The sequence below is a fragment of the Lissotriton vulgaris genome, chromosome 12 (genome assembly GCF_964263255.1).
Source record: "Lissotriton vulgaris chromosome 12, aLisVul1.2, whole genome shotgun sequence".
Taxonomy (NCBI): domain Eukaryota; kingdom Metazoa; phylum Chordata; class Amphibia; order Caudata; family Salamandridae; genus Lissotriton; species Lissotriton vulgaris.
Genome location: NC_141700.1, coordinates 74,862,798 through 74,882,995, shown reverse-complemented (window position 1 = coordinate 74,882,995; position 20,198 = coordinate 74,862,798). Strand labels below are relative to the sequence as shown.

General features: G+C 54.0%; 1 protein-coding gene across 2 annotated transcripts in view; it reads left to right on the top strand.

Annotated features, from left to right (window-relative positions):
* Positions 1–20,198, top strand: part of PEAK3 (PEAK family member 3) — a 46,623-nt gene that overhangs the window by 10,002 nt on the left and 16,423 nt on the right. The window contains exon 1 of one of the 2 annotated variants that reach the window (XM_086947202.1): positions 3,593–4,022. The exons of the other annotated variant lie outside the window; for it this stretch is intronic. Coding sequence (XP_086803328.1) covers positions 3,875–4,022 — 148 coding nt within the window. The 5' untranslated portion in view covers positions 3,593–3,874. Of the gene's footprint in view, positions 1–3,592; positions 4,023–20,198 lie in introns of those variants that run through there. 2 annotated transcript variants of the gene reach the window in all.

Here is a 20,198-nt window from a genome sequence, read left to right as displayed (position 1 = left end):
CGTCCACAGTGGTTAATTTGTGCCAGGATTTGATGGTGGTCGTCCTAGCTAATTATTTGTAAACATAGGTCAGTTTTTTTGTCTGCCACATGGCGTTGCAGTGTACCTATTTTTTGGAAGACCACATGAGTAGAGCGTTTAACTATTTAGGTCCTCGTCAGGAATCAGGTGGAGCAGGTGGAGCAGAATTGCCTCATGGAATTCCACACCACCTGATTCCAAGTGGGTCGGTTTTTCCACACGTGTGTTTTTTCTGGGTGTCGGAGAACCAGACCCAATGTCACCAAGTGCTAGTTCCACGTGGTATCATACAATGAGGCTTTGGCTGTAGCAGCCTCCAAGAATTATTCCCCATTTGTTTTCTTTCTAATGGGGAAAGCGCCATAAAAAAAACATCCCCTTCCCTCCTCTACTCTCACCACACTCCTCCACTATCCTCATTCCACCCAGAGGTCACCACAAACATTTACCACCTTCTCAAAAAAAATGGGAAAGATATGTGTCAAGCTCCATGGAACTGGGAATTCCATGTGATTTTACGTCACACAAGGTAATTCCCCATTCCATGGAGTTTAGTGTGCCGCCATTTTAGGAGTGTAGCCTTGAGGCAACGGTATTCCAACAATGGAAGGTCGCTGCCCCGTAACCACACTGGTCCTAGCTGCTGATGAATGGAGGACGATCTGTGACAGGGTGTCTGCTGCTCTTATTTTGCTCGACTTGTCATCTAACCTCATCTAACCTCTCACCGGCACCCTCAAGGAAAAGGAGAAGGAGCCAGGATCCAACTTGGCTGCTCAGAGCCTCTGTTCCGCTGAAGCCCCGCTTTCATCAACTAAGTGAGGCGCTTAATTCCCCCCTAAACAACTGTTTCAACCATCTCCGGACATCAGAGGGTCGGGAGTGTCTGATGCTGTGGTCGCCGTTCCAACCGGTCATAGCAACACAAGGTTTCTGGCGAAAATCTTACCCGGCGTTTTAACCTCAAGATGGCGCCTGAGAAGGAACGGACCTGCTTTTTGAATGACTCGAAGCAGATCCATGCGAACTTTTACTGAACTACCTACCCCCTCCCCGCTCTACTCCTCTCCACTTTCCTGCTACTGACCTCTGCCCTCATATGTCCTTGCCCTAGTCCCCTCCCTGTTTACTTGTGAATTTTCCCTCGTCATTTGAGATCTAGCTATTTTGTCTGATGCCCAATGGAGCTGCCTGGTTTAGCTACAGAGGAGACAGGTCGGGGATTCCCTCCTTGGACGTCACCTACCCATTTGGTCTTTAGCCAGACTTCCTTTCATCTCTCCTGTTGTCTCCTCCCGCATACTCCCTCTATTTATGTCTCTCCTTCTTTCCTCTCTCAATGTACTGAGACTGAACTATTTTGTCTGAGGCCCGATGGAGCTACCTGGTTTAGCTATAGGGGAGATGGGCCGTGGACTCCCTCCTTGGTCGTCACCTACCCAGTCGGCCTTTAGACAGATTTCATTTTGTCTCTCCTTGTTGTCTCTTCCCCTATCCTCCCTTTCTCACCTTCCCTGTCCCCTCCCCTCTACGCTCAATTTATTTTGCCCTTCATGTTCCTTAAATGTTTCCCATTGAGACCTAGCTATTTGGCCAAAGCCCGGTGGAGGTACCTGATAGCTATAGAGGAGATGTGTTTTGGGACTTCCCCCTCGACCGTCATCCAACCCAGCCGGACTTTGGGCAGACTTTCCTTTGTCTTTCTGCCGTATCTCCTCCCACCCCTTTGCCTTTACCCCCTTCCCCTCTACACTTCACTCATCTCGTTTTCTATGCTCTTGCAATTGTTTGTCTATCAACTGATGTCAATTGGAACTGATGTAATCTTGTAATTTTGTGGACCCTCATGTAAATCGCTCTGATACCTCCGGGTCTAGCCAGCGCTATATAAAACTCTTAAAATAAAATAAATAAATAAATAAATTGCATGGCCGTGGGGCAGAATTACTGCACAATAATAGTAAAGCTGCACGTGACCTGACTATGACGCCCGTACCTTGTAACTCAAAATGAGGGGCTTAATATACCTTTTAAAGGTGATAAAAGTAGGCCACCCTCTGCAGTCTGGGATCTCCTCGAGGACCCTTAAATGTCACAATTGATTGCGTGTGAAGGTTACTAGGTAATGCTGCCTCTGGCATTGTGCATCAGCACAAGAAGCTGTGGGAGGCGCCAGCAGCACTGGACTTCTGTGGCATACCTCACCCAGGCACTCACATGTTCACACTTTAAGTAGGCTGGACCCACAGCAGATTGGAGTGGTCACCAAAAGGGTAATCAGGCAAAATGAAGTGCTCAGAAGAGCTGCTAGGAAGCTGTGCCAGCCACAGCACAGGTGGGAATACCTGCACTTCTTTAATATAAAAGGGAGAGTACCAGCACTTCTGAGCACTTTATGTTTCTACTAGCACTACTCAGGACTTTATGTTTGTACCAGCTCTTCTCACCACTTTACGCTTGTACCAGCACTTCCAAGAACTTTATGTTTGTACCAGCTCTTCTCAGCTCGTTACTCTTGTACCAGCACTTCCAAGAACTTTATGTTTGTACCAGCTCTTCTCAGCATGTTACGCTTGTACCAGCACTTCCAAGAACTTTATGTTTGTACCAGCTCTTCTCAGCTCGTTACTCTTGTACCAGCACTTCCAAGAACTTTATGTTTGTACCAGCTCTTCTCAGCTCGTTACTCTTGTACCAGCACTTCCAAGAACTTTATGTTTGTACCAGCTCTTCTCAGCTCGTTACTCTTGTACCAGCACTTCCAAGAACTTTATGTTTGTACCAGCTCTTCTCAGCATGTTACGCTTGTACCAGCACTTCCAAGAACTTTATGTTTGTACCAGCACTTCTCAGCATGTTACGCTTGTACCAGCACTTCCAAGAACTTTATGTTTGTACCAGCACTTCTCAGCACTCTATATTTGAACCAGCACTTCTTAGCACTTTATGTTATTACACCAGCACTTCTTGGCATTTTATGTTTTTACCAGCACTTCTCAGCACTTTATATTTGCAGTTTTAGAGCATGAACTTGGCCCAAGGGCATTAGGGCCCTTGCAATGAATGTGGAGTAGCAGCACTGGTGGGATATTTTTAATGATACAGTACCAGACCGCCTCATTTTCGAACAGGTTCTCTGAGCAACTGAGTGCCTGCACTTCTATGTATTCATTTAAAGCCTAGGCTATGGTGCAGTCTCAGTTCAAGTAAGTGTTTCTTTCCCAGATATGTGAGTAGGCGTTGTTGGCGTGTTTTCGTTTGTGCTTCTTTGTTTTTGTAATTATGCTTGTGATTGTGTTTGTGAATTGTGTTTGATTTAGTGCTGCTCGACAAGCACGTATTTTACCTGTTATTTTTCTTTAATTCTTCTTCTTTCAGATATGTATTTTTTTCGTTCGAGTTTTTTGTTGCAATAAATACAATCCTCTGTACTTGCTCCAAGCGTCTCTTACCATCGTCCGTCAGTGGATTTCCAGTTTCCCCTTCAGATGGCCATGCCCCCCTCTTTCGTAAGTTGGGCCTGGCCTGTGGTTTTGGTATCTCCTTCGAGTCCCACACCTGCACGACAATCATAGACCCCCCCCGGACCCGCCAGAGCCGGGGGCCGGGCTCCCTGCTGCAATCCTCGAATCACGCAAGGCCGGACTTCCGCTTACACACCGAGGAGGAAGCTCTGAACGGGCCTCGCCGCCACATCCTCCTGCGTCCCCTCGCCCCGGCCTGGCGTGGAAGGGGAAGAAGCGCCCGAGGCCAGGAGGGGCGGGTGCCGGATAAGAGCCGAGGGACAGTCTCCAAGTGAAGGCGACGGCTCCTCTGGTTTGGTTCTCTCAAGACAAAGATTGATTCCACAGGGATGGACACCGAGGCCTCCTGGAGCCACGAGGACCGCTCTGGTCAGCCGCTGACCATCGACGAAGACTCCCCCACTGCGGCGGACGAGGCCGGTGACCGGCTCCCTTGTGCCAAGATGGGCTCTTCTCACCATCCCGCCAGTGTCACAGGTAAGGGGGGCGATGCTCGTGGTCTCAAGGTAGCTTCCAACAGACCCCACCTTTTCAGAATGAGATAGCGGGCAAAATGGAGCACACCGCCGATGCCACCGGTATTAAAGGGGCCATCCAGGGTAGAGAAAAAACAAACCTTTATCAAGTCCTCTAGCACCAAACAGGCATTCTACAACTATCACCAACATGCATTCTAGAAAAGCCAACAACAATAGGCATTCTAGAACAACCAATAACAACAGGCATTATGGAACAACCAGCAACAGGCATTCTAGAACAACCACCAAAGAGGCATTCTACAACTATCACCAACAGGCATTCTAGAACAACCACCAAACAGGCATTCTACAACTATCACCAACAGGCATTCTAGAACAATCACCAACAATAGGCATTCTAGAACAACCATCAACAACAGGTATTCTAGAACAACCACCAAACAGGCATTCTACAACTATCAACAACGGGCATTCTAGAACAATCACCAACAATAGGCATTCTAGAACAACCACCATAAACAAGTATTCTAGAACAACCACCAACAGGCATTCTAGAACAACCAGCTGCAACAGGGATACTAGAACAACCACCAACAATAGGCATTCTAAAACAACCATCAACAACAGGCATTCTAGAACAACCACGAAACAGGCATTCTACAACTAACACCAACAGGCATTCTAGAAAAGCCGCCAACAATAGGCATTCTAGAACAACCATCAACAACAGGCATTCTAGAACAACCACCAACAGGCATTCTAGAACAACCAGCAAACAGGCCTTCTACAACTATCACCAATAGGCATTCTAGAACAACCATCAACGACAGGCATTCTCGAACAACCACCGACAGGCATTCTAGAACAACCACCAACAGGCATTCTAGAACAATCACCAACAGACATTCAAGAACAACCATCAACAACAGGCATCCTAGAACAAATACCAAACAGGCATTCTACAACTATCAGCAACAGTCATTCTAGAAAAGCCACCCACAATAGGCATTCTAGAACAACCAACAACAACAGGCATTCTAGAACAACCACCGACAGGCATTCTAGAACAACCACCAACAGGCATTCTAGAACAATCAACAAACCTGCTTTCTAGAATGTTCCCTTTGATGAGGACTGCTTGTTTTTTGACATTCTTTATGGCATTATTCATACGATGACGCTTAAGCAGGGCCACTGGAAGTATGTGGCTGAGGCGTTTTCTGCATGATTCGGATTTTCCGCATTTGTCTCATAATCTATCATTTGCTGAACAATCTGTAGGTTTTAATTAAAAAAAATTCTAGCTTAAACGGATCAAAAGACACTAACAAGCATTTGCAATGCAATAGGTCTCGCATTAGGAACGTTTGAGCTATTGGTATTGTAAGTCACACATTTTGTATTTATGTGTTGGTTTTGAAAATAGCTAAATTAATAGCTTTGTCATTTTACAATTCCAATAGTTTTAACTTTCGCAAATGTGACACCTATAGCATTTGTAATGCAATATGTGTTGTATTTACGTGACTTAGATGTATTGATATTACACATAACAATGGCTTTTAATTTTTTTAAATAATTAATACTTAAATAAAAGCTATTGTAATTTATAATGACAATAGCTTAAACTTTTGTAAATAACTTTTGTGAAGATTATGTTCAGTGTATTTTATTTTGACGACAATCCAAGAACAGAAGTGAAATATGAACATCTTTTTGTAACATTTGTAATAAAGCTTGAAACATTGAGAGAACATATTTGAACCAGTTGTTGTTTATTGGTTGCACAGATTGAGGCTGTGGTGGCGCAGCGGGATGTTGGGGTGGTGACAAGTGATGCTGTAGCGTTCAGTGATGCGGTGGTAGCGCATAGTGATGTTGTTGTGCCCCTGAGTGATGCTGTGGTGGTGCTGAGTGATGCTGTGGTGATGCGATAGATAGAGTGAGTGCGATAGACAGATAGAGGGAGAGCAATAGATAGATAGAGGGAGGGCGATAGAGGGAGGGCGATAGAGGGAGGGAGGGCGATAGAGTGAGGGAGGGCGATAGAGGGAGGACGATAGATAGAGTGAGGGAGGGCGATAGATAGAGTGAGGGAGGGCGATAGAGTGAGGGAGGGCGATAGAGTGAGGGAGGGTGATAGATAGAGTGAGGGAGGGCGATAGATAGATAGATAGATAGATAGATAGATAGATAGATAGATAGATAGATAGATAGATAGATAGATAGATAGATAGATAGATAGATAGATAGATAGATTGAGGGCGATATGAGGGCGATAAAGTGAGTGAGGGCAGAAGAGTGAGGGCAGTAGAGTGAGGGTGGTAGAGTGAGGGCTGTAGAGTGGTAGAGTGAGGGCGGTAGAGTGGTAGAGTGAGGGCGGTAGAGTGGTAGAGTGAGGGCAGTAGAGTGGTTGAGTGAGGACGGTAGAGTGGTAGAGTGAGGGCGGTAGAGTGAGGGCGTGAGGGCAGTAGAGTGAGGGCGGTAGAGTGGTAGAGTGAGGGCGGTAGAGTGGTAGAGAGGGCGGTAGAGTGGTAGAGTGAGGGCGGTAGAGTGGTAGAGTGAGGGCGGTAGAGTGATAGGTAGGGTGATCCACCGTTGGTGCTTTTAAAAAAAGAGCAGTGCAGAGCAGGTGGGGGAGAAGGACGCTGGCGACAGAGCAACATGGAAAGTAGAGTGGGAGAGAGGTGCAGATGAGCGACGGCTGAAAAGCAAACAACACTCTTATGAATTTAAAAATAAGTTAATTAATGTACGAGGCACAGAAAAGCGGTATTGAATTGTGCACAGAAACGTGGGGACAATGGACTATGTAAAGACTTTCATAAGGGGAGTAGCATTGCTGTGGCGGGGGCTGGGGTGCGCATTCCTTTGAAGTCTGATGAGGGGGCGGTGGAGCGGCTTCCTTTGAAGTCTGATGCCGAGGCTCAGACAAATGGCGTATGGAGTGCGATGTGTGATGTGGCTGGTGATGTGCACACGCCTGGCTCACATGAACTGTGCCTAATCCGCAGTTTGGGGAGACTTTTCGGAAGCCTTACGCATTGGTTCAGCGACACCTAAAAAGGCCACAACAAGTCTTGCCACGTAATAGAATGCTGTTCTTAAAAGCTGACTGATCACCTCTCTGTTGAATATAGCTGTATTTGGGTGTGAAACTTGTACCAATGAGGTGAAACCTTCGCCCAGATAGTGTTAACATATCAAAATGACTAAATAATAAAGCAATACTATCACAAATTTTGCTGCACTATGTCCTATAATTTCCTTTTCTTACCACATAATTTAACCAATCCTGACGCATAATTTGGTCCTCTCTTTCCACATAATTCCAGTGGCCCTGCCTTTAAATTGTACCATGCTGTCAGGTACACATGAAGGGTGCAAGAGTGATTCCCAGGGTTTAGTGAAGTGTCTAAGGGCCAGATGTAGGACAGCAAATACAGGTCGGTAACGGCCGATTTCTGCCGTTACCGACCGGTATTTGCTGTTTGACATGTAGGGGGCCTTATAGTTACAGAATCGGTATATTTACCGATTCGGTAAATTTACAGATTCTGTAAAATACCGAATCTGTAAATTTACAGAATCGGTAAATACAGATGCAGGTGACACTTTAAACAGTGCCACAGGCCCTTACCGGTTTGTTATTTACCACCAAATACTATTTGGTGGTAAATAACGAATATCTGTGTACGTGCACATCTGTGTATGTACACCTGTGCCATGTGGCACACAGACATGCCCTAAGGGCATGTCTGTGTGTCACATGGCACACAAGCCTGAATCAGGGGTGCAACAGGGTGTCAAAGTGACACCCTGTCCCCCTTTCAAAATCGGTAATTTTACTGAATCGGTATTTACCGATTCGATAATTGACATTGATTCCTAAGGGTCTCAAGGCCCATAGGAATCAATGGCAATTACCGAATCGGTAAATACCGATTCGGTAATTACCGAATCATACAGATTCGGTAAAAATTACCGATTTTTTACCTACATCTGATTTACCGAATCTAGAATACCGAATCAGTAAAATTCGGTATTCTAGAGTCAGTAAATCAGATTTACCTAAATCGGGCTCTAGGTCCCTTGCCCCGCCCTTTTCACAGGGAGAGTAACGGGTAATCAGGTGTAATCAGGTGTGATGGTCAAAGAGAAAAAAGCAAGTACAAGAAGGAAACCAACAGGACTAGACGGGGTGCGGGTGCTCGCCTGGCGTTGGGAGCCATGGGACTGCCGGACCCTAAGAAAGCAACCAGGAGGCTTCCCTCCGAGGCGCTGTATCAGGGCACCTCTGCCTCAACCACCAGCGCCCCTGACCCTTGATTAACAGCCACCGCCACCATGCCCCAGCAATGAACAACTCCACCCCCCGCCACCCCCCACACACACACACACACTGCCACACGAACACTGGACATTCAACCTGCTCCAGCAGCGCATCTGCCATGTTTAGCCACTGCACCTCTCCTTGCTCTGCCAGTGCACCTCGTGCTCTACCACTGCATCTCTCACTGCTCTACCACTGCACCTCTCCCTGCTCTACCAGTGCACCTCCTGCTCTACCACTGCACCTCTCCCTGCTCTACCAGTGCACCTCCTGCTCTACCACTGCACCTCTCCCTGCTCTACCTCTGCACTTCTCACTGCTCTACCAGTGCACCTCCTGCTCTACCACTGCACCTCTCCCTGCTCTACCAGTGCACCTCCTGCTCTACCACTGCACCTCCGCCTGCTCTACCAGTGCACCTCCTGCTCTACCACTGCACCTCTCCCTGCTCAAACAGTGCATCTCTCCCTGCTCTGCCAATGTACCCCTGCTCTACCAGTGCACCTCTCCCTGCTCTACCAGTGCACCTCTCCCTGCTCTACCATTCCATCTCTCCCTGCTCTGCCAATGTACGCCTTCTCTACCACTGCACCTCTTCCTGCTCTACCAGTGCATCTATCCCTGCTCTGCCAATGTACGCCTTCTCTACCACTGCACCTCTCCCTGCTCTAACAGTGCACCTCTTCCTGCTCTACCAGTGCAGCCTGGGCTTAACCACTGCACCTCTCCCTGCTCTACCAGTGCACCTCCTGCTCTACCACTGTACCCCTCCCTGCTCTACCAGTGCACCTCCTGCTCTACCACTGCACCTCTCCCTGCTCTACCAGGGCACCTCCTGCTCTACCACTGCACCTCTCCCTGCTCTACCAGTGCACCTCCTGCTCTACCACTGCACCTCTCCCTGCTCTGCCAATGTACCCCTGCTCTACCACTGCACCTCTCCCTGCTCTGCCAATGTACCCCTGCTCTACTACCGCACCCCTCCCTGCTCTACCACTGCACCTCTCCCTGCTCCTCGTGCTCTACCAGTGCACCTCCTGCTCTACCACTGCACCTCTCCCTGCTCTACCAGTGCACCTCCTGCTCTACCAGTGCACCTCTCCCTGCTCTACCAGTGCACCTCCTGCTCTACCACTGCACCTCTCCCTGCTCTACCAGTGCGCCTCCTGCTCTACCACTGCACCTCTTCCTGCTCTACCAGGGCACCTCCTGCTCTACCACTGCACCTCTCCCTGCTCTGCCAGTGCACCCCATGCTCTACCAGCCCACCTCTCCCTACTCTGCCAGTGCACCCGTGCTCTACCAGTGCACCTCTCCCTGCTCTGCCAGTGCACCCCATGCTTAACCACTGCACCTCTCCCTGCTCTTCCAGTGTACCTCTCCCTGCTCTGCCAGTGCACCCATGCTCTACCAGTGCACTTCTCCCTGCTCTGCCAGTGCACCACCTGCTGAACCACTGCACATCTCCCTGCTCTGCCAGTACACCTCTCCCTGCTCTGCCAGTACACCCCGTCCTTAACCACTGCACCTCTCCCTGCTCTGCCAGTGCACCCGTGCTCTTCCTCTGCATCTCTCCCGGCTCTGCCAGTGCACCTCGTGCTCTGCCAGTACACCCTGTGCTCTACCAGTACACCCGTGCTCTTCCTCTGCATCTCGCCTTGCTCTGCCAGTACACCTCTCCCTGCTCTGCCAGTGCACTCCGGGCTTAACCACTGCACCTCTCCCTGCTCTATGAGTGCACCTCTCTCTGCTCTGCCAGTGCACCCCGTGCTCTGCCAGTGCACCTCTCCCTGCTCTGCCAGTGCACCCCGTGCTCTGCCAGTGAACCTCTCCCTGCTCTGCCAGTGCACCCTGTGCTCTACCAGTGCACTTCTCCCTGCTCTGCCAGTACACCACCTGCTGAACCATTGCACCTCTCCCTGCTCTGCCAGTGAACCTCTCCCTGCTCTGCCAGTACACTTTGTGCTCTACCAGTGCACCTCTCCCTGCTCTGCCAGTGAACCCCATGCTCTACCAGTGCACTTCTCCCTGCTCTGCCAGTACACCCCGGGCCTAACCACTGCACCTCTCCCTGCTCTACCAGTGCACCTCCTGCTCTACCACTGCACCTCTCCCTGCTCTACCAGTGCACCTCCTGCTCTACCACTGCACCTCTCCCTGCTCTACCACTGCACCTCTCCCTGCTCTACCAGTGCACCTCCTGCTCTACCACTGCACCTCTCCCTGCTCTACCAGTGCACCTCCTGCTCTACCACTGCACCTCTCCCTGCTCTGCCAATGTACCCCTGCTCTACCACTGCACCTCTCCCTGCTCTGCCAATGTACCCCTGCTCTACCACTGCACCCCTCCCTGCTCTACCACTGCACCTTTCCCTGCTCCTCGTGCTCTACCAGTGCACCTCCTGCTCTACCACTGCACCTCTCCCTGCTCTACCAGTGCACCTCCTGCTCTACCACTGCACCTCTCCCTGATCTACCAGTGCACCTCCTGCTCTACCAGTGCACCTCTCCCTGCTCTACCAGTGCACCTCCTGCTCTACCACTGCACCTCTCCCTGCTCTACCAGTGCACCTCCTGCTCTACCACTGCACCTCTCCCTGATCTACCAGGGCACCTCCTGCTCTACCACTGCACCTCTCCCTGCTCTGCCAGTGCACCCGTGCTCGACCAGTGCACATCTCCCTGCTCTGCCAGTGCACCACCTGCTGAACCACTGCACCTCTCCCTGCTCTGCCAGTACACCTCTCCCTGCTCTGCCAGTACACCCCGGGCTTAACCACTGCACCTCTCCCTGCTCTGCCAGTGCACCCGTGCTCTTCCTCTGCATCTCGCCTTGCTCTGCCAGTACGCCTCTCCCTGCTCTGCCAGTGCACTCCGGGCTTAACCACTGCACCTCTCCCTGCTCTACGAGTGCACCTCTCCCTGCTCTGCCAGTGCACCCCGTGCTCTGCCAGTGCACCTCTCCCTGCTCTGCCAGTGCACCCTGTGCTCTACCAGTGCACTTCTCCCTGCTCTGAAAGTACACCACCTGCTGAACCATTGCACCTCTCCCTGCTCTGCCAGTGAACCTCTCCCTGCTCTGCCAGTACACTTTGTGCTCTACCAGTGCACCTCTCCCTGCTCTGCCAGTGCACCCCATGCTCTACCAGTGCACTTCTCCCTGCTCTGCCAGTACACCCCGGACCTAACCACTGCACCTCTCCCTGCTCTACCAGTGCACCTCCTGCTCTACCACTGCACCTCTCCCTGCTCTACCAGTGCACCTCCTGCTCTACCACTGCACCTCTCCCTGCTCTTCCAGTGCACCTCCTGCTCTACCACTGTAACTCTCCCTGCTCTACCAGTGCACCTCCTGCTCTACCACTGCACCTCTCCCTGCTCTAACAGTGCATCTTTCCCTGCTCTACCAATGTACCCCTGCTCTACCACTGCACCTCTTCCTGCTCTACCAGTGCACCTCCTGCTCTACCACTGCACCTCTCCCTGCTTTACCAGGGCTCCTCCTGCTCTACCACTGCACCTCTCCCTGCTCTGCCAATATACCCCTGCTCTACCACTGCACCTCTCCATGCTCTGCCAATGTACCCCTGCTCTACCACTGCATCCCTTCCTGCTCTACCAGTGCACCTCCTGCTCTACCACTGCACCTCTCCCTGCTCTACCAAGGCACCTCCTGCTCTATTACTGCACCTCTCCCTGCTCTACCAGTGCACCTCCTGCTCTACCACTGCACCTCTCCCTGCTCTACCAGGGCACCCCCTGCTCTACCACTGCACCTTTCCCTGCTCTGCCAATGTAGCCCTGCTCTACCACTGCACCTCTCCCTGCTCTGCCAATGTACCCCTGCTCTACCACTGCACCTCTTCCTGCTCTGCCAGCGCACCCCCAGCTCTACCATTGCACCTCTCCCTGTTCTGTCAGTACACCCGTCTTAACCACTGCACCTCTCCTTGCTCTGCCAGTGCACCCCCTGCTCTACCAGTGCACCTCTCCCTGCTCTACCACTGCACCTCCCCCTGCTCTACCAGTGCACCTCTCCCTGCTCTGCCAGTACACCTCCTGCTCTACCAATGCACCTCTCCCTGCTCTGCCAGTGCACCCCATGCTCTACCAGCGCACCTCTCCCTGCTCTGCCAGTGCACCCCGGGCTCTGCCAGTGCACCTCTCCCTGCTCTGTCAGTGCACCCTGTGCTCTCCCAGTGCACTTCTCCCTGCTCTGCCAGTGCACCTCTCCCTGCTCTGCCACTGCACCTCTCCCTGCTCTACCAGTGCACCTCCTGCTCTACCACTGCACCTCTCCCTGCTCTACCAGTGCACCTCCTGCTCTACCACTGCACCTCTCCCTGCTCTGCCAATGTACCCCTGCTCTACCACTGCACCCCTCCCTGCTCTACCACTGCACCTTTCCCTGCTCCTCGTGCTCTACCAGTGCACCTTCTGCTCTACCACTGCACCTCTCCCTGCTCTACCAGTGCACCTCCTGCTCTACCACTGCACCTCTCCCTGATCTACCAGTGCACCTCCTGCTCTACCAGTGCACCTCTCCCTGCTCTACCAGTGCACCTCCTGCTCTACCACTGCACCTCTCCCTGCTCTACCAGTGCACCTCCTGCTCTACCACTGCACCTCTCCCTGATCTACCAGGGCACCTCCTGCTCTACCACTGCACCTCTCTCTGCTCTGCCAGTGCACCCGTGCTCGACCAGTGCACATCTCCCTGCTCTGCCAGTGCACCACCTGCTGAACCACTGCACCTCTCCCTGCTCTGCCAGTACACCTCTCCCTGCTCTGCCAGTACACCCCGGGCTTAACCACTGCACCTCTCCCTGCTCTGCCAGTGCACCCGTGCTCTTCCTCTGCATCTCGCCTTGCTCTGCCAGTACGCCTCTCCCTGCTCTGCCAGTGCACTCCGGGCTTAACCACTGCACCTCTCCCTGCTCTACGAGTGCACCTCTCCCTGCTCTGCCAGTGCACCCCGTGCTCTGCCAGTGCACCTCTCCCTGCTCTGCCAGTGCACCCTGTGCTCTACCAGTGCACTTCTCCCTGCTCTGAAAGTACACCACCTGCTGAACCATTGCACCTCTCCCTGCTCTGCCAGTGAACCTCTCCCTGCTCTGCCAGTACACTTTGTGCTCTACCAGTGCACCTCTCCCTGCTCTGCCAGTGCACCCCATGCTCTACCAGTGCACTTCTCCCTGCTCTGCCAGTACACCCCGGGCCTAACCACTGCACCTCTCCCTGCTCTACCAGTGCACCTCCTGCTCTACCACTGCACCTCTCCCTGCTCTACCAGTGCACCTCCTGCTCTACCACTGCACCTCTCCCTGCTCTACCAGTGCACCTCCTGCTCTACCACTGTAACTCTCCCTGCTCTACCAGTGCACCTCCTGCTCTACCACTGCACCTCTCCCTGCTCTAACAGTGCATCTTTCCCTGCTCTACCAATGTACCCCTGCTCTACCACTGCACCTCTTCCTGCTCTACCAGTGCACCTCCTGCTCTACCACTGCACCTCTCCCTGCTTTACCAGGGCTCCTCCTGCTCTACCACTGCACCTCTCCCTGCTCTGCCAATATACCCCTGCTCTACCACTGCACCTCTCCATGCTCTGCCAATGTACCCCTGCTCTACCACTGCACCCCTTCCTGCTCTACCAGTGCACCTCCTGCTCTACCACTGCACCTCTCCCTGCTCTGCCAATGTACCCCTGCTCTACCACTGCACCCCTCCATGCTCTACCACTGCACCTTTCCCTGCTCCTCGTGCTCTACCAGTGCACCTCCTGCTCTACCACTGCACCTCTCCCTGCTCTACCAGTGCACCTCCTGCTCTACCACTGCACCTCTCCCTGATCTACCAGTGCACCTCCTGCTCTACCAGTGCACCTCTCCCTGCTCTACCAGTGCACCTCCTGCTCTACCACTGCACCTCTCCCTGCTCTACCAGTGCACCTCCTGCTCTACCACTGCACCTCTCCCTGATCTACCAGGGCACCTCCTGCTCTACCACTGCACCTCTCCCTGCTCTACCAAGGCACCTCCTGCTCTATTACTGCACCTCTCCCTGCTCTACCAGTGCACCTCCTGCTCTACCACTGCACCTCTCCCTGCTCTACCAGGGCACCCCCTGCTCTACCACTGCACCTTTCCCTGCTCTGCCAATGTACGCCTGCTCTACCACTGCACCTCTCCCTGCTCTGCCAATGTACCCCTGCTCTACCACTGCACCTCTTCCTGCTCTGCCAGCGCACCCCCAGCTCTACCATTGCACCTCTCCCTGTTCTGTCAGTACACCCGTCTTAACCACTGCACCTCTCCTTGCTCTGCCAGTGCACCCCCTGCTCTACCAGTGCACCTCTCCCTGCTCTACCACTGCACCTCCCCCTGCTCTACCAGTGCACCTCTCCCTGCTCTGCCAGTACACCTCCTGCTCTACCAATGCACCTCTCCCTGCTCTGCCAGTGCACCCCATGCTCTACCAGCGCACCTCTCCCTGCTCTGCCAGTGCACCCCGGGCTCTGCCAGTGCACCTCTCCCTGCTCTGTCAGTGCACCCTGTGCTCTCCCAGTGCACTTCTCCCTGCTCTGCCAGTGCACCTCTCCCTGCTCTGCCAGTACACTTTGTGCTCTACCAGTGCACCTCTCCCTGCTCTACCAGTGCACCCCGTGCTCAACCAGTGCACTTCTCCCTGCTCTGCCAGTACACCCCGGGCCTAACCACTGCACCTATCCCTGCTCTGCCAGGGGGCTTCCCTCCGAGGAGCTGTATCAGGGCACCTCTGCCTAGACCATCAGCGCCCCTCTCCCTGGATTAACAGCCACCGCCGCCATGCCCCAGCAATTACCAACTCAACCCCCCGCGACCCCCCCCCCCACACACACACACTGCCATACGAACACTGGACCTTCAACCTGCTCCAGTAGCGCATCTGCCATGTTTAACCACTGCACCTCTCCTTGCTCTGCCAGTGCACCTCGTGCTCTACCAATGCACCTCTCCCTGCTCTACCACTGCACCTCTCCCTTCTCTACCCGTGCACCTCCTGCTCTACCACTGCACCTCTCCCTACTCTACCAGAGCACCTCATGCTCTACCACTGCACCTCTCCCTGCTCTACCAGTGTACCTCCTGCTCTACCACTGCACCTCTCCCTACTCGACCAGGGCACCTCCTGCTCTACCACTGCACCTCTCCCTGCTCTACCAGTGCACCTCCTGCTCTACCACTGCACCTCTCCCTGCTCTACCACTGCACCTCTCCCTGCTCTACCACTGCACCTCTCCCTGCTCTACCAGTGCACCTCCTGCTCTCCCACTGCACCTCTCCCTGCTCTACCAGTGCACCTCCTGCTCTACCACTGCACCTCTCTCTGCTCTACCACTGCACCTCTCCATGCTCTACCACTGCACCTCCCCCTGCTCTGCCAGTGCACCTCCTGCTCTACCAGTGCACCTCTCCCTGCTCTGCCAGTGCACCTCTACCTGCTCTACCAGTGCACCTCTCCCTGCTCTACCACTGCACCTCCTGCTCTACCACTGCACCTCTCCCTGCTCTACCAGTACACCTCTCCCTGCTCTGCCAGTGCACCCCATGCTTAACCACTGCACCTCTCCCTGCTCTACTAGTACACGTCGCTTTGCTCTGCCAGTACACCCATACTCTTCCTCTGCATCTCTCCCTGCTCTACCAGTGCACCTCCTGCTCTACCACTGCACCTCCTGCTCTACCACTGCACCTCTCCCTGCTCTACCAGTGCACTTCTCCCTGCTCTGCCAGTACACCACCTGCTGAACCACTGCACCTCTCCCTGCTCTGCCAGTACACTTTGTGCTCTACCAGTGCACCTCTCCCTGTCCTGCCAGTACACCACCTGCTGAACCACTGCACCTCTCCCTGCTCTGCCAGTGCACCTCCTGCTCTACCACTGCACCTCTCCCTGCTCTGCCAGTGCACCTCCTGCCCAGTACATCCTATGCTGTGCCAGTGCACCCCATGCTCTTCCTCTGCGTCTCTCCTTGCTCTGCCAGTACACCTCTCCCTGCTCTGCCAGTGCACCCCATGCTCTACCAGTGCTCCTCTTCCTGCTCTACTAGTGCACCTCTCTCTGCTCTGCCAGTGCACCCCGTGCTCTGCCAGTGCACCTCTCTTTTCTCTGCTAGTGCACTCCGGGCTTAACCACTGCACCTCTCCCTGCTCTACAAGTGCACCTCTCTCTGCTCTGCCAGTGCACCCTGTGCTCTGCCAGTGCACCTCTCCCTGCTCTGCCAGTGCACCCCGTGCTCTGCCAATGCACCTTTTCCTGCTCTGCCAGTGCACCCCATGCTCTTCCTCTGCATCTCTTCTTCCTCTGCCCGTACACCTCTCCCTGCTCTGCCAGTGCACCCCATGCTCTACCAGTGCTCCTCTCCCTGCTCTACTAGTGCACCTCTCTCTGCTCTGCCAGTGCACCCCGTGCTATGCCAGTACACCTCTCTCTGCTCTGCCAGTGCACTCCGGGCTTAACCACTGCACCTCTCCCTGCTCTACAAGTGCACCGCTCTCTGCTCTGCCAGTGCACCCTGTGCTCTGCCAGTGCACCTCTCCCTGCTCTGCCAGTGCACCCCGTGCTCTGCCAGTGCACCTTTCCCTGCTCTGCCAGTGCACCCCATGCTCTACCAGGGCACCTCTCCCTGCTCTGCCAGTGCACCTCTCCCTGCTCTGCCAGGGGGCTTCCCTCCGAGGCGCTGTATCAGGGCACCTCTGTCTAGACCACCAGCGCCCCTCACCTTGGATTAACAGCCACCGCCACCATGCCCCAGCAATGAACAACTCCACCCCCGCCACCTCCCCACACACACACACACTGCCACACGAACACTGGACCTTCAACCTGCTCCAGCAGCACATCTGCCATATTTAACCACTGCACCTCTCCTTGCTCTGCCAGTGCCCCTCGTGCTCTACCACTGCACCACTCACTGCTCTACCACTGCACCTCTCCCTGCTCCACCAGTGCACCTCTCCTTGCTCTACGAGTGCACCTCTCTCTGCTCTGCCAGTGGACCCCGTGCTCTGCCAGTGCACCTCTCCGTGCTCTGCCAGTGCACCTCGTGCTCTGCCAGTGCACCTCGTGCTCTGCCAGTGCACCTCGTGCTGTGCCAGTACACCCGTGCTCTTCCTCTGCACCTCTCACTGCCCTGCCAGTGCATCTCTCTCTGCTCTGCCAGTGCACCCCGTGCTTAACCACTGCACCTCTTCCTGCTCTACCAGTGCCCCTTTCACGGCTCTGCCAGTGCACCTCTCCCTGCTCTACCAGTGCACCTCTCCCTGCTCTACCAGCGCACCTCTCCCTGCTCTGTCAGTGCACCTCTCCCTGCTCTACCAGTGCACCCCTCCCTTCTCTACCAGGGCACCTCTCCCTGCTCTACCAGTGCATCTTCTGCTCTACCAGTGCACCTGTAACTGCTCTGGCAGTACACCTCTCCCTTGTCTGCCAGTACACCACGTGCTTAATCACTGCACCTCTCCCTGCTCTAACAGTGCACCTCTCCCTGCTCTGCCAATGTACCCCTGCTGTACCATTGCACCTCTTCCTGCTCTACCATTGCATCTCTCCCTGCTCTACCAGTACACTCTGTGCTCTACCAGTGCACCTCTCCCTGCTCTGCCAGTACACCTCTCCCTGCTCTACCACTGCACCTCTCCCTGCTCTGCCAGTGCACCCTGTGTTCTACCAGTGCAGCTCTCCCGCTTCTACCAGGCACTCCCGTGCTCTACTAATGCACCTCTCCCTGCTCTACTAGTACACCTCCTGCTCTACCACTGCACCTCTCCCTGCTCTACCATTGCATCTCTCCCTGCTCTACCACTGCACCTCTCCCTGCTCTACCAGTGCACCTCCTTCTCTACCACTGCACCTCTCCCTGCTCTCCCAGTACACCTTGTGCTCTACCACTGCACCTCTCCCTGCTCTACCACTGCACCTCTCCCTGCTCTATCACTGCACCTCTCCCTGCTCTACCAGTGCACCTCCTTCTCTACCACTGCACCTCTCCCTGCTCTGCCAGTGCACCTCCTGCTCTACCACTGTACCTCTCCGTGCTCTACCAGTGCACCTCCTGCTCTACCACTGCACCTCTCCCTGCTCTACCACTGCACCTCTCCCTACTCTACCACTGCACCTCTCCCTGCTCTGCCAGTACACCTCCTGCTCTACCACTGCACCTCTCCCTGCTCTACCACTGCACCTCTCCCTGCTCTACCAGTACACCCCGGGCTTAACCACTGCACCTCTCCCTGCTCTACCACTGCACCTCTCCCTTCTCTGCCAGTACACCTCCTGCTCTACCACTGCACCTCTCCCTGCTCTACCACTGCACCTCTCCCTGCTCTACCAGTACACCCCGGGCTTAACCACTGCACCTCTCCCTGCTCTACCACTGCACCTCTCCCTTCTCTGCCAGTACACCTCCTGCTCTACCACTGCACCTCTCCCTGCTCTACCAGTACACCCCGGGCTTAACCACTGCAAATCTCCCTGCTCTACCACTGCACCTCTCCCTGCTCTACCACTGCACCTCTCCCTGCTCTACCACTGCACCTCTCCCTGCTCTACCAGTACACCCCGGGCTTAACCACTGCACCTCTCCCTGCTCTACCACTGCACCTCTCCCTTCTCTGCCAGTACACCTCCTGCTCTACCACTGCACCTCTCCCTGCTCTACCAGTACACCCCGGGCTTAACCACTGCAAATCTCCCTGCTCTACCACTGCACCTCTCCCTGCTCTACCACTGCACCTCTCCCTGCTCTGTAAGTGCACCTCCTGCTCTACAACTGTACCTCTCCCTGCTTGACCATTGCACCTCCTGCTCTACCACTGCACCTCTCCCTGCTCTACCACTGCACCTCTCCCTGCTCTACCACTGCACCTCTCCCTGCTCTACCACTGCACCTCTCCCTGCTCTACCACTGCACCTCTCCCTGCTCTACCACTGCACCTCTCCCTGCTCTGCCAGTACACCTCCTGCTCTACCACTGCACCTCTCCCTGCTCTACCAGTACACCCCGGGCTTAACCACTGCACCTCTCCCTGCTCTACCAGTGCACCTTCTCCTTCCTCTACCACTGCACCCCTCCCTACTGTACCAGTTAACTCCGTCCTCTGCCAGTACACCCTGTGCTTTACCAGTGCACCTCTCCCTGCTCTCCCACTGCACCCCTCCCTGCTCTACCATTGCACCCCTCCCTGCTCTACCAGTGCACACCTGCTCTACCGGTACACACCCTGCTCTACCAGTGCACCTCTTGCTCAGTGGTGGGAAGGACTGGTTTAAAGCTGAATCTCCGACTGTATCCCTGATTGGATAAGAGTACCCTTTCCGACAGTGTCTGATTGAATCAGAGTACCCTCTCTGACGCTGTCTGATTGGATCAGAGTACACTCTCCGACTGTGTCTCTGATTGGATCAGAGTACCCTCTCCGACGGTGTCTGATTGAATCAGAGTACCCTCTCTGACGGTGTCTGATTAGATCAGAGTACCCTCTCCGACGGTGTCTGATTGGATAAGAGTACCCTCTCCGACGGTGTCTGATTGAATCAGAGTACCCTCTCTGACGGTGTTTGATTGAATCAGAGTACCCTCTCCGACGGTGTCTCTGATTGGATGAGAGTACCCTCTCGAACGGTGTCTCTGATTGGATGAGAATACCCTCTCCAATGGTGTCTCTGATTGGATCAGAGTACCCTCTCCGACTGTGTCTCTGATTGGATCAGAGTACCCTCTCTGACGGTGCCTGATTGGATAAGAGTACCCTCTCCGACGGTGTCTGATTGAATTAGAGTACCCTCTCCAACAGTGTC